This window comes from Crocuta crocuta, unplaced genomic scaffold, assembly GCF_008692635.1.
Source record: "Crocuta crocuta isolate KB4526 unplaced genomic scaffold, BGI_CrCroc_1.0 scaffold70, whole genome shotgun sequence".
NCBI classification, from domain to species: Eukaryota; Metazoa; Chordata; class Mammalia; order Carnivora; family Hyaenidae; genus Crocuta; species Crocuta crocuta.
The window spans coordinates 17,644,265-17,655,741 of record NW_027528417.1 but is presented as its reverse complement, the minus strand read 5'-3'; the positions used below and the strand labels follow the sequence as shown (position 1 = coordinate 17,655,741).

The window sequence follows — 11,477 nt, the reverse complement described above, 5'->3', positions numbered from 1 at the left end:
GGGAGTGGCTGCGCGGAGGCGCAGAGGGGGCCGCCGGCCGGAGGGCTCGCCATTGCCACACATCTTCCTCTTGGACATCCAGAGAACCCGGCACCGTGAAACCGCCAGCTGAAGAACAGTATGCTACCCTTCCTACAGTCTAATAGCAAAATCAGATCTCTAGTACAGCAAACTGTACAAAAATGATAGAAAGGAATTTGCACTGCTATCAGCACAGTGCTTATTTTAATATAAAATAAACAGCTTACATTTTCACTGTAAATATAGGCTATGTACAGAATTATATATAGATATAGCTACACGTATAAAGCTTCATTATAGGCCTCTGATACATTTATAATAACGGTTCCCTGAACCTTTTAGAGTGCAATTAAGAACAAAAACTAAATTCTGTTTACATGAATATGGAATAAATACAATAATCAAAATATGACTCTCCCTAAAATTGAAACACATAAGCCAATCCTGAACTGCTGTGCGAAAGATAAAATTGGGAAAGGCAAGGTTTCGGCAGGAGGACGCGATGAGGGGCCCGCCCTAGGCAGGGAATGGCAATGCTCCAAGGAAGAGAGACGTGGCAGCAGCGGGGAGGAGTTAGCCCTTGACAGCGACCTTGTTCTCCACAGCGGCAAACATGGCATAGAACCGGGAGCTGTCATTGGACAGAAGGACTGATGGGGTGTCGAACTCCACCACCTGCAAAGGAAGGAGACACATCACGTGGGGTCATTCAGAGGGGCACTGCCAGGAAGGGGCAAACACCAAGTCCCCCTGGGGGCAGAATCGCAGTGACGCTTCGATGAATCCCTCCATGCCCAAGTGGGTTCCACTTTTTTTTTTTTTTAACTAACCAGGGTATAAGGAAAGGTTAGGGACAAAGACATCCAGACTCCCTTCACAGAAATCTCAGGAGGGAAATAAATGGCAGGGCAAGTCAACGGCATAGGAGGCAACTCTCATCTTGTTGTACAAACTGATCCTAATCCGTAGGTGGAAAAAGAAGACCTCAAAATACGCAGTTGGCAGAATAAAATAGGAAGTAAAGGACCCAGCCAGTCAATTATCCATTCCTATGACGGACTTGGGTGTAGTCACTGAAAACCATACTGAAATGGTAGTAAAAAACTGAATGCTATGCTGGCAGAGCCTGCCTTCCACGATAGAGGCAGAAAATGTCACATATCCACTTTCCCAGCTTTTCTTGCTACAGGGCCAAGACACGGACACAGCCTTGACCAAGGAGAAGTCTCTGTGGTGCTTCTAGGAAAGGCTGTCCTGCCCGATAGATACAGACATAAGGCCAAAGCCTTCCACAGGAGTGCCTGTGTGCAGATACGACATTGGGAGCTAGAGCAGACATCCTGCACCATGATGGGGAGGGAAGGTAGGCGCTGGCTGGAAGCTGATGGAGAAGCTGGTGTTGCTGATCTGCTGCATAACCAACCGTCAGGCCTCCTGCCATGGGATGATAAACTCCTACCGCCCAAGCCTCTTTCATTCTGGTATTGTGTGTCTCCAGCAAAGCACATCCTATCTGCTGGAGTCTGTGTGCATACAGGCATGAAAAATGCTGGCAGGGTGCAAATTAATGTATTAATGATGCTTATCCCTGAGGAGGTAAATGACTTAGTATTGCTTTTATGCTTTTTTCCATGTTTTTCAGTTTTTCCTAAAACTATAAGCAGATTTTAATGAGCACAAAAATCAAGGGAAGGGAAGGCTAGAATCCCTCATTAAGAGCCAATCAATCCCCATCCCAAAACATTGAGCCACTCAGAAAGAAAGTGGTCTGGATGTGTGTCTCTAAGAAAGAATTTCCCAGAAATTCCCCTAAAGAAGGTGTTCTTGGTCCCATCTACTTTATTTTTCTATATTCTATTTAATACCTATGTACAGAGCAGTAGCTCTGCTTAATAGAATCTCAGTAAACATTTAGTATAAAGCAAACAAAGATGGTAACAAAAAAACACTAATGTTAACGTAATTTCAATATGAGGGGAAAAATCATTAACCTTAAATCTCAAACTCACTATGAAGCCCAGCCTAAATCTGCAGTGTTAGATGCTCTTCTCCACAAACAGAAGGACAGTGCGGTCTGGCAGTATAAAGCCGACTTCAGGGTCGCTGGCCTACCTCGGCTCCAATTCTCCCTTCCCGTGGACTAGAGATAGGTTAAGTTCCCAGAGCCTGTTAAGTACCAGGTTAAGTACCCTACCTGAGGTAGGGTTAAAACATCTGTATCTTTCTCAGTGGTTGTGATGATTAGTCATATATTGAGGGGCAGTATGTAAAAGGGCTTAGCATGGTGCCTGACATACAAGAAACATACAGTGAAAGTGGCCATTATGGTAGCCATTATTATTAGTAACACAAGACAAGTTACATATCGTAACTGGCTTTTTCCTGCTGCCAAACCACCAATTTGCTGTCATCCCAGGGGCACACAAAGGAGGTACCCATCCAACACGAATCTACTTAACACCTTAAGTGACATACTTAACATCTACCATATGCAAAGAACATAGTACAGAGCCTTGCCAGAGACCCAAAGATGAATGAAGTAGGACCCCTGACTCTAGAGAGCTTACAGTCTAATAGGGGAGATGGAGCATTAGCCAAGTACCGTCAGACGAGGCAGAAGAGCTATACCAGAGGTACACATAAAGTTTAAGGTGGCAGAGGCGGGGTACCTGGGTGTCTCAGTCAGTTAAGCGTCTGACTTCGGCTCAGGTCATGATCTTACGGTTGGTGGGTTCGAGCTCCGCATTGGGCTCTGTGCTGACAGCTAGCTCAGAGCCTGGAGCCTGTTTCAGATTCTGTGTCTCCCTCTCTCTCTGACCCTCCCCTGCTCACGCTGTCTCTCTCTTTCTCTCTCTCAGAAATAAATAAAACATTTTAAAAAATTGAAAAAAAATAAGGTGGCAGAGGCAATTAGGGTATTTAGGCCAGGTCTTTCTTTCTTTCTTTCTTTCTTTCTTTTTTTTAAATTTTTTATGTTTTATTTATTTCTAGGAGAGAGAGAGAGAGAGACAGCGTGAGCAGGGGAGGGTCAGAGAGAGAGGGAGACACAGAATCTGAAACAGGCTCCAGGCTCTGAGCTGGCAGTCAGCACAGAGCCCGACGCGGGGCTCGAACCCACGAACCGTGAGATCATGACCTAAGCGAAAGTCGGACGCTTAACCGACTAAGCCACTCAGGCGCCCCTAGGCCAGGTCTTTCTTAAGAGACAGACAGGCTATACACAGACAGGTATGGGGATGGGGGTGAGGGGACAAGAGGAAAAGGTGCTGGAGGCAGAGGGAACCAAGTGACACAGGAAGACACAGAAGAGAACCAGCTTAGGGGATGCAAGACTGTTTAGAGCCACCAGCACCTGCAAGGAGAGAGTGGGAAATGAAGGCGGCTAGGCTGGGCCAGATTGTGGGAAAGCTTAGAAGAGCCAGAGAAGAAGTTCGGCAACACTACATGATTGCAAAGAGCAAACACAAGGTGGCTGGTCTCAATATGCCTCAAATCTTGCCTGTGTGAGTGAGTATGAACACACGCTCTCTGACCTAAGTCAAAGTGTCACTTTTACGAGCAACAAAAAAGCAGTTTTTCAAATGAGAACCCAGTAAGAGTGCTCCTACTCAGTCTCTTGATTTGGAGGGCTGTATCCCTCTGTGCAGCCGCCAGGTCAGAGCTGCTAAGGAAGCTTATCTGAAAGCTAAGAATTGCCCTGAGATGGCAATCAGCCCAGTCCTGCCAGGGGCCAGTTTTCCTCCCAGACAAGGCCACATGCCAAGCCATGGTCCCTCAGGGGCTCAGTACCTGTCCCTGGGCCAGCACCATAATCCTATCGGAGCCTAGGACTGTATGTAGGCGATGGGCAATCGTCAGCATGGTACAGTCAGCAAATGCTTCTCGGATGGTCTCTTGGATTAGTAAGTCTGTCTCTGTGTCCATGGCAGCTGTGGCTTCATCTAGAATCAAAATCTGCCAGAGAAGAGAGGAGAAAGAGAGATCCAATCAATTCCCTAAGCATTCTACTTAATCCACATTTCACTAAAATGTATTTCATTATTTAAATTTTATACCATAATCTATTTTTCCTAAGTACACACATATGTAAAAGGACCATTTTACTTAGAACGGAGACAACTTCAAACCCACGTGTTTGCCTTCATTTCCACAAATAAGAGAAAATGTGTGTAATACAGATCTAACAAAATGCTTGCCCTGCTTGCTCTGTGACTCTGAACATCTTTCTGGATCTTCCTCTTCTGGTTTACAAAACAAGGGACTGGATTTGATGGCCTAGATGTCTTTAAGTCTATGGCTTTCAACAGTACCACAACTACTCCCTGGTCAGAAACAAAAGTCACCTTTGGAAATTAAAGGCTCAGGGAAGTTTGAAGGCTCAAAAACACTTGTATACCCAGATCGTATCAAGGTGAATTTAGTAGCATCTCTGGGTCTGCTCCTAAAATGCTCCACTGGGCTTCGCGCCAGGAACGCCTTTGGTTCTCACATGACAGGGAAAAGGCCATTCTCCCTCCGGCCACTCTCCAAACCGCCTACCTTGCAGTGACGGAGCAAGGCTCTTGCGATGCATAGAAGCTGCCGCTCCCCCACTGAGAAGTTATCCCCATTCTCCATCACTTCAGATTCAAGTTTCAGAGGTAGCTGAGCAATCTAAGGAGAAAGGAAGTTGAGACTTGAAGGGTCAAAAAGTAAATTTTGCAAAAAAAAAAAAAAGAAAAATTATACTAAATTTTGTCAAAAATCTAGTGGCACAAATAAACTATTCTGAAATAGATGAAACAATTTTTAGTCACAAATCCGGCTCACTTAAGAGGAAGGCATAGGTTTGATGGTCACATGTATGAGGACCCTCATCTTCTAGGACATGTCATATTTCAGATAGATTATTTTGTTAGCCTCATACCATTAAAAGGTTCTAGAAATTCCAGTATTTCCATGTCTCCAAACCCTGTCAGATGGTGGCCCTAATTTTTGGTTCTGAAATTATGGTCATGCAAAGAGATCGCTCTTTATGAATTTCAAAGCTATAGGTCCATGGCTGTCAAATTTGGCTTTATAATAAGCTATCGAGCCTATTCTTCAAATGAAATTGTTTGAGGAAGGCCAATATGTAAGTGGTGAAGGCAGAGCTGATGTAGTTGAATCAGGGCAAGGGATCCAGAGCTTTACTCAACCCAGGGGCATGAGAGATCCTACTCCAGGCCAAGCGGATCACCTGTGGCCTCGAGCAGGTGCATGCTGAGCTACCCCAACAAGCCTATGACTCCATATGCATGCTGCACGCTTTCTGTGGACTCCATACCTATTCAAATGGTTCAAAAACATGTTACACTGTCATGATAGATAAAATAGAAATTAAAAGCATTACAGAATTCTGAGTGGTTGTCATTAATATTGTTTTTAATCAATAGATAGCAGAAGGGCCATGGTCGAGAGAGATCAACTTTTATGCCCTTTCCAAAATGCCTGGGAAGCCTTACTGAACGTGCTCCTTCACAGGATTTCACAGCATCCTGGAAACAGGCGACAGGCCAGGCTGGACAGGCGCAGCCTGGGCAGGCTGGAGAGAGACCACCACATCACTGTGTTTCCCCCCCTGAAATTCCAGCAAAGTGCTCCCTCTGTGCTTTACTTACACATTCTTTCATGTGTGTCCTTTCTAGGGCATCCCAAATCTGGTCTTCAGTGTACTGGTTGAAGGGATCTAAATTTGATCTAGAGAGAAACACAGTAGGGATTTCTCAATTATCCAACATGTAAGGCACCATCCTGCAAAGGTTATCTGTCACAGGAACGTATATGACAACAGGCCGGACCGCTCTGTCTTCTTCTTAAGTTTGTTTATTTTTGAGAGAGAGAGAGAGAGAGAGAGAGAGAGAGAGAGTGAGCATGCCCAAGTGGGGGAGGGGTAGAGCGAGGGAGAGAGCATCCCAAGCAGGCTCCACACTGCCAGCATGTAGCCAGATGCAGGGCTCAATCTCACAGCCCCAGGATCCTGACCTGAGCTAAAATCAAGAGTCAGTGCTTAACCAACCAAGCCACCCAGGCGCTCCCTCTCTGTCTTCTTTATAAAACTCTATTTGGTTTAACTTTTATTTTTTATTATGGAAATAATACAAGTTAGTTACAGAAAAATTAAGAAGTATAGATATGTGAAACACACAACTAAAACCAATGACATTTTAATCACTTCTAATCAGACCCCCAGAAACAAACACTGTTAGCATTTTGACATTTACATGTTGAAATACATCTTTCTTATGTTCAAACTTAGAAAAACATCCTGATGTACCAGGGTGAGAGCCTGTCACTGAGCAGGGACTCGATGGCAGCTGATTGACCAGGAGGAGGAGCTGATCAAGTAAAGGAGAAAGGAGAACATGAAGAGCAACTCAAGAGGAAGGAATTTACTGGAACAGAAAACCAGACTGGGGGCTATACTTGCTTACTGTACCAATAGTATCTACCTGAAGAACATCAAGGATGATACCAAAACAATTGGCCTAGACATTTCTGGAAATCTTAAAGACAGGGGAAACAGCTCTTTGTTCTAGAGGACAAGGGCGAAGTGTTGGGGTAGAACAGATCATTGATGGAAATTGGGATGTTACATTAATTTTGCGGTGCCTTGTCCCCATCTAAACATGACATTTACAGGTCTAGTAACCTGAAAGGTATTAGGTATAATCTGCTTTGTTCATAAAATTATACTTGGCATATAGGAAATAGGAAAGTTTTTGGGAAAACTTTAGCTCCATGTCACACTGGTGTCCATGCCTGGGGTAAGCGATTCCAGGCACACAAACGCAAGTGGGACATTATCTCAGAACCCCACCTGACAGGAGGAAGCACAGGCTGGCACCTGCCTCGCTCATCCCTTTGGGCCACTTCTGGACTCTGTTGGGAGACTCTAACTGGCTTTGCTCTCTTATGCCCTTTGAACATGTGCACCTCTCTCCATCCTTTTGCTAGAGAGACACTGGTAGAAACAAGGGCTCTGGGGCCAGACTTGCTGATTCCTACGCAGCTTCTATTACGACTGTGTAACCCTGACCAAGTTAGCTTAACTTCTCTGTGCTTCAGTGCCCTCACGCGTAAGACAGGGATCAAAAAGCACCTCCTTGGTGGGGCGCCTGGGTGGCTTAGTCGGTTAAGCGTCCGACTTTCACTTAGGTCATGATCTCACGGTTCATGGGTTCGAGCCCCGCGTCGGGCTCTGTGCTGACTGCCAGCTCAGAGCCTGGAGCCTATTTCAGAGTCTCTGTCTCCCTCTCTCTCTGACCCTCCCCTGCTCACGCTGTCTCTCTCTCTCCTACAAATAAATAAAAATATTAAAAAATATTAAAAAAAAAAAAAAAAGCACCTCCTTGGGGTGCCTGGGTGGCTCAGTCAGTTAAGCGTCTGACTTTAGCTCAGGTCATGATCTCACGGTTCATGGGTTCGAGCCCCGCGTCGGGCTCTGTGCTGACTGCCAGCTCAGAGCCTGGAGCCTGCTTCAGATTCTGTGTCTCCCTCTCTGCTCTCATGCTCTGTCTCTGTCTCTCAAAAATAAACATTAAAAAAATTGGAAAAAGTACCTCCTCATAAAGTTGTTGTGACAGCTGCATTTCACGTGTAGGAAGTACTTAGAGCAGTCCCCCGGTGCTCTGTTAGCACTGTGTATGTGAGAGCTGGTATTATGATGATGTTATTGTCATTGCTGTTACTCCTTGGTTATGATTCCTTCTTGTCCTTCAGGTCACAACTTAGACACAGAAAGTCTCCTGTCCCTTTAAGCCTGATTTAGGTGTCCTTATGCTCACCCTCATTATGGTACTTGTCTCTCTGTTCATTTGTCTTCCCCAGTGGATCAGGATCCTTGTCCGAATCTCATTCACTGTGGAAACCCATGTACATTGTCTACTATTTGTTGTAAGAATAAAGGGACATACATCTTTATTTGACTTCCTGGTAAGAGGTATTAGTATGTCACAATTTAAGCATTTTCTGTAATTGCAGAAATGTGATTATTGCAGAAGTGTGGTGCAGAGTGAGCACAAAGAATCCAGGCAGACTGGGCTCAAATCCCCACTCTGCTTCTTATCATCTGCATGACCTTGGACAAATTACACCTCAGTCTTCTGCTCTATAAAATGGGGATACAGTGACAAGCTTTGGTAGATTGCTATAAATTAGAGATAGCATACATACAGTGCCTGGAACAAGGCAGACATTCAATCACTGGCAACTGTTAAATAGACAAGGTACATGTGGACACATTAGCTGCCTCATTCCAATGCTTGGTGGTTTTCTGATTCATATATTCAATGCATTTTCCAAGTGGACACAATAATCTCAGGATTCAGAATACCAGGCTCAGAAAGAGTTCTGATAAAGTTCTAGCTGTGAAAAGTCTAGATGGGAAGACTAATCTTCTACAGGCCTACCATCTAATATCTATTATCTCTGTTCGCATATTTCTTTTATTTTTTAGTTTTTTTAAATGTTTTATTTCTGAGAGAGAGAGAGAGACAGCATAAGCAGGGTAGGGTCAGAGAGAGAGAGAGAGACACAGAATCTGAAGCAGGCTCCAGGCTCTGAGCTAGCTGTCAGCACAGAGCCTGACGCGGGGCTCAAACCCACGAACCGTGAGATCATGACCTAAGTGAAAGTCGGACGCTTAACCAACTGAGCCACCCAGGCGCCCTGTCTGTTGGCATATCTCTTAAAGAAGGTAGTCCAGGGGACCTGGGTGGCTCAGTTGGCTGAGTGTCCAATTCTTGGTTCAGCCGAAGTCAAGATCTCACTGTTCATGAGTTTGAGCCCTGTGCTAGCAGAGCCTCCTTGGGATTCTCTCTCCCCCTCTCCCTGCCTTTCCCCTGCATATGCATGTACACATGCTCTCTCTCTCAAAATAAATAAAACATTAAGCAGAAAAACTGTACAGTGATGCCTATTGTTATGGGTTGAAGTGTGTCCTCTCCAAAAAGACATTAAGTCCTAACCCTCCGTATCTAAGAATGTAACCCTATTTGGAAATAGGGTCATTGCAGGCATAATTAGTTAAAATGAGGTCATTCTGGAGTAGCGAAGTAGAGTGGGCTTTAATCCAATATGACTGGTGTCCTTATGAGAGAGGGTCATGGGAAGGCAGAATACAAAGATAGAAGGCCATGTGACAATGGAGGCAGAGATCACAATGATGCACTTATCAGCCAAGGATCACCAAAGATTGCTGGCAAGCCACTAGTGGGTAGAAGAGACAAGGGAAGGATCAGAGGAAGCATGAGCCTGCTGACACCTTGATTTCAGACTTCTAGTCTCCAGAACTGTGAGACAATGAATTCCTGTTGTTTTAGACCACTGAGTTTGAGGCACTTTGTTGTGACACCCCTAGGAAACAAATACAACTAGGGAGTTCATCACATACCTCTTATTAGACACAGAGTATGCACATAAGGGATACAGTTACCTGCTCACTAAACAGCCTGCCCCAGCAGATTCTCTGTGGACAGACACATGGGTAGGCTCAACATTCAACCTTCTGAGGCTCATCACACCAGCTGACGGAGCCGCTGAAGACTGAGCAATGAGCTCCAGATATATAAGGAATATTTACATACACCAGTAGGTGGTGTACATACACATTAAGGCAGACCAGACTGATCTCAACAGGGAGCTCAATCAGGAACAGAAAAAAATACACTCTCATTAGAGAAGCCAGATGGCCCTGAGTCTGAGCTACAAACAGAAGTGAAAGCAAAGTTATGCATCTGCATCAAAAGTTGTAGCTGGGTGGATGGAGAAAAAAAGCATCTGAGCATGAAGGCACCTATTTTTAAAAGTCAGAACTCCTGGAGTCCTGGGGCACCTGGGTGGTTCTGTTGGTTAAGCATCTGACTTCGGCTCAGGTCATGATCTCCAGGTTTGTGGGTTCGAGCCCTGTGTCAGGCTCTGTGCTGCCAGCTTAGAGACTGCTTCAGATCTATGTCTCCCTCTCTCTCTGCCCCTGCTGGCATCATCTCTCTCTCTCAAAAATAAATAAAGGTTAAAACAAAAAAAGAGAGAGAACTCCTGGAGTCCTAATGTTGCCAGAAGTGCTTTTCATCTTTGGTCTTTCGTATTTTATTTTTAGCAGTATTCTAAGCTTGCCTCTTGGCCACAGCTAAATGAGGCTAAGAATATCTCTGAGAGTGTGAGAGGATACAGGAGTCCCCTCCCCCCCCATACATGGGAAGACGCTGCTACACCACACCTGTCCTGTCATAGCAGAGGCGGGAGGAGTGAGGGTGCCTCCTGAGCAGCCTCAGGGCTCAGAGCAGGGGCTTGGGACCTACAGACCTTCTGCTATCAGGAAGCTAAAGGAGAGCTCTAGACAGTTATTCAGAAATATGGACTGGCTTGGGCCTTCAGTTGTTAAGAGTAAAATTAGATAGAAAAAAAGATTAGAGGTGGAAAAAGAGATATGGGGAAAGGTAAGTGAAAAGACTCAAGAGAGTAGCAGAGAGTGTATGATTATTTTTTTCCTATATAAGGGAGGCCTGTACAAATCTGGACGCAGATGAGATTTTGAAGATGCTGGAAAAGAAAGGTAACTAAAGGTTAGGCCCCTGAGGAAGCAGGCCTGGTTTTTGGAAAGACAGAATACTTTCCAAGGTCGTGATTATTAGTGGGTGTTGTGATAACTTCAGGAGGCGATGCAGTGAGTGTGGCACATAAGAGCCCCGACAGCCTAGGCTCAGATTCCTACCTTTGGGCAAATTATTTAACTTCTCTGGGTTTCAGTTTTTTCATCTATAAAATAGGCATAACAATAGTACCTAACTCATGGGGTTGTGAGTATTTGATCAATTAATATAATTAAAATGCTTTGGACAAGAGGCGCCTGGATGGCTCTGTTGGGTGTCCGACTTCGGCTCAGGTTGTGATCTCGCAGTTCGTGTGTTTGAGCCCCACGTCAGGCTCTGTGCTGATAGCTCAGAGCCTGGAGCCTGCTTCAGATTCTGTGTGTGTCTCTCTCTCTGGCCCTCTCCAACTTGTACTCGGTCTCTCTGTCTCTCAAAAATAAATAAACAGTAAAAAAATTTAAAATGCTTTGAACATCTGCCATATACTGTTCTGTTGTTCTTTACAGCAGTNCGAACTGCGAGATCATGACCTAAGCGAAAATCGGACGCTTAACCAACTAAGCCACCCAGGCGCCCCACTTTTTTAAGATAATTTTCAAGAGCCAATTTAGGTTCATAGGAAAACTGAGAGGAAGGTAAAGATTTCTCATATATCCCCTCTCTCCAGAAAGACTTCAGCAAATGTTAGATAATATCTAGTGTTCCTGATATGGTTATTCTAGACTTAATATTACTTTCTGATATTGAGGCCAAGGAGCTTTGGGGAAATCTCAAGTTCCACACGGACTATCAAAAGAAGAAAATAAATTTAAAGAAATTTAAAAAAAAAAAGGAAAGGGACACACT

At 44.7% G+C, this 11,477-nt stretch overlaps 1 protein-coding gene across 5 annotated transcripts in view; it reads right to left on the bottom strand.

Moving 5' to 3' along the window:
• Positions 1-6: 6 nt before the first annotated feature.
• Positions 7-11,477, bottom strand: part of ABCC5 (ATP binding cassette subfamily C member 5) — a 168,255-nt gene continuing 156,784 nt past the window's right edge. For all 5 annotated transcript variants that reach the window (XM_077754472.1, XM_077754473.1, XM_077754474.1 and 2 more), the window contains 4 exons: positions 5,661-5,739; positions 4,561-4,674; positions 3,811-3,975; positions 7-696 (listed from right to left, as the gene is read on the bottom strand). In XM_077754472.1, coding sequence (XP_077610598.1) covers positions 595-696; positions 3,811-3,975; positions 4,561-4,674; positions 5,661-5,739 — 460 coding nt within the window. In that variant the 3' untranslated portion in view covers positions 7-594. The remainder of the gene's footprint in view (positions 697-3,810; positions 3,976-4,560; positions 4,675-5,660; positions 5,740-11,477) is intronic.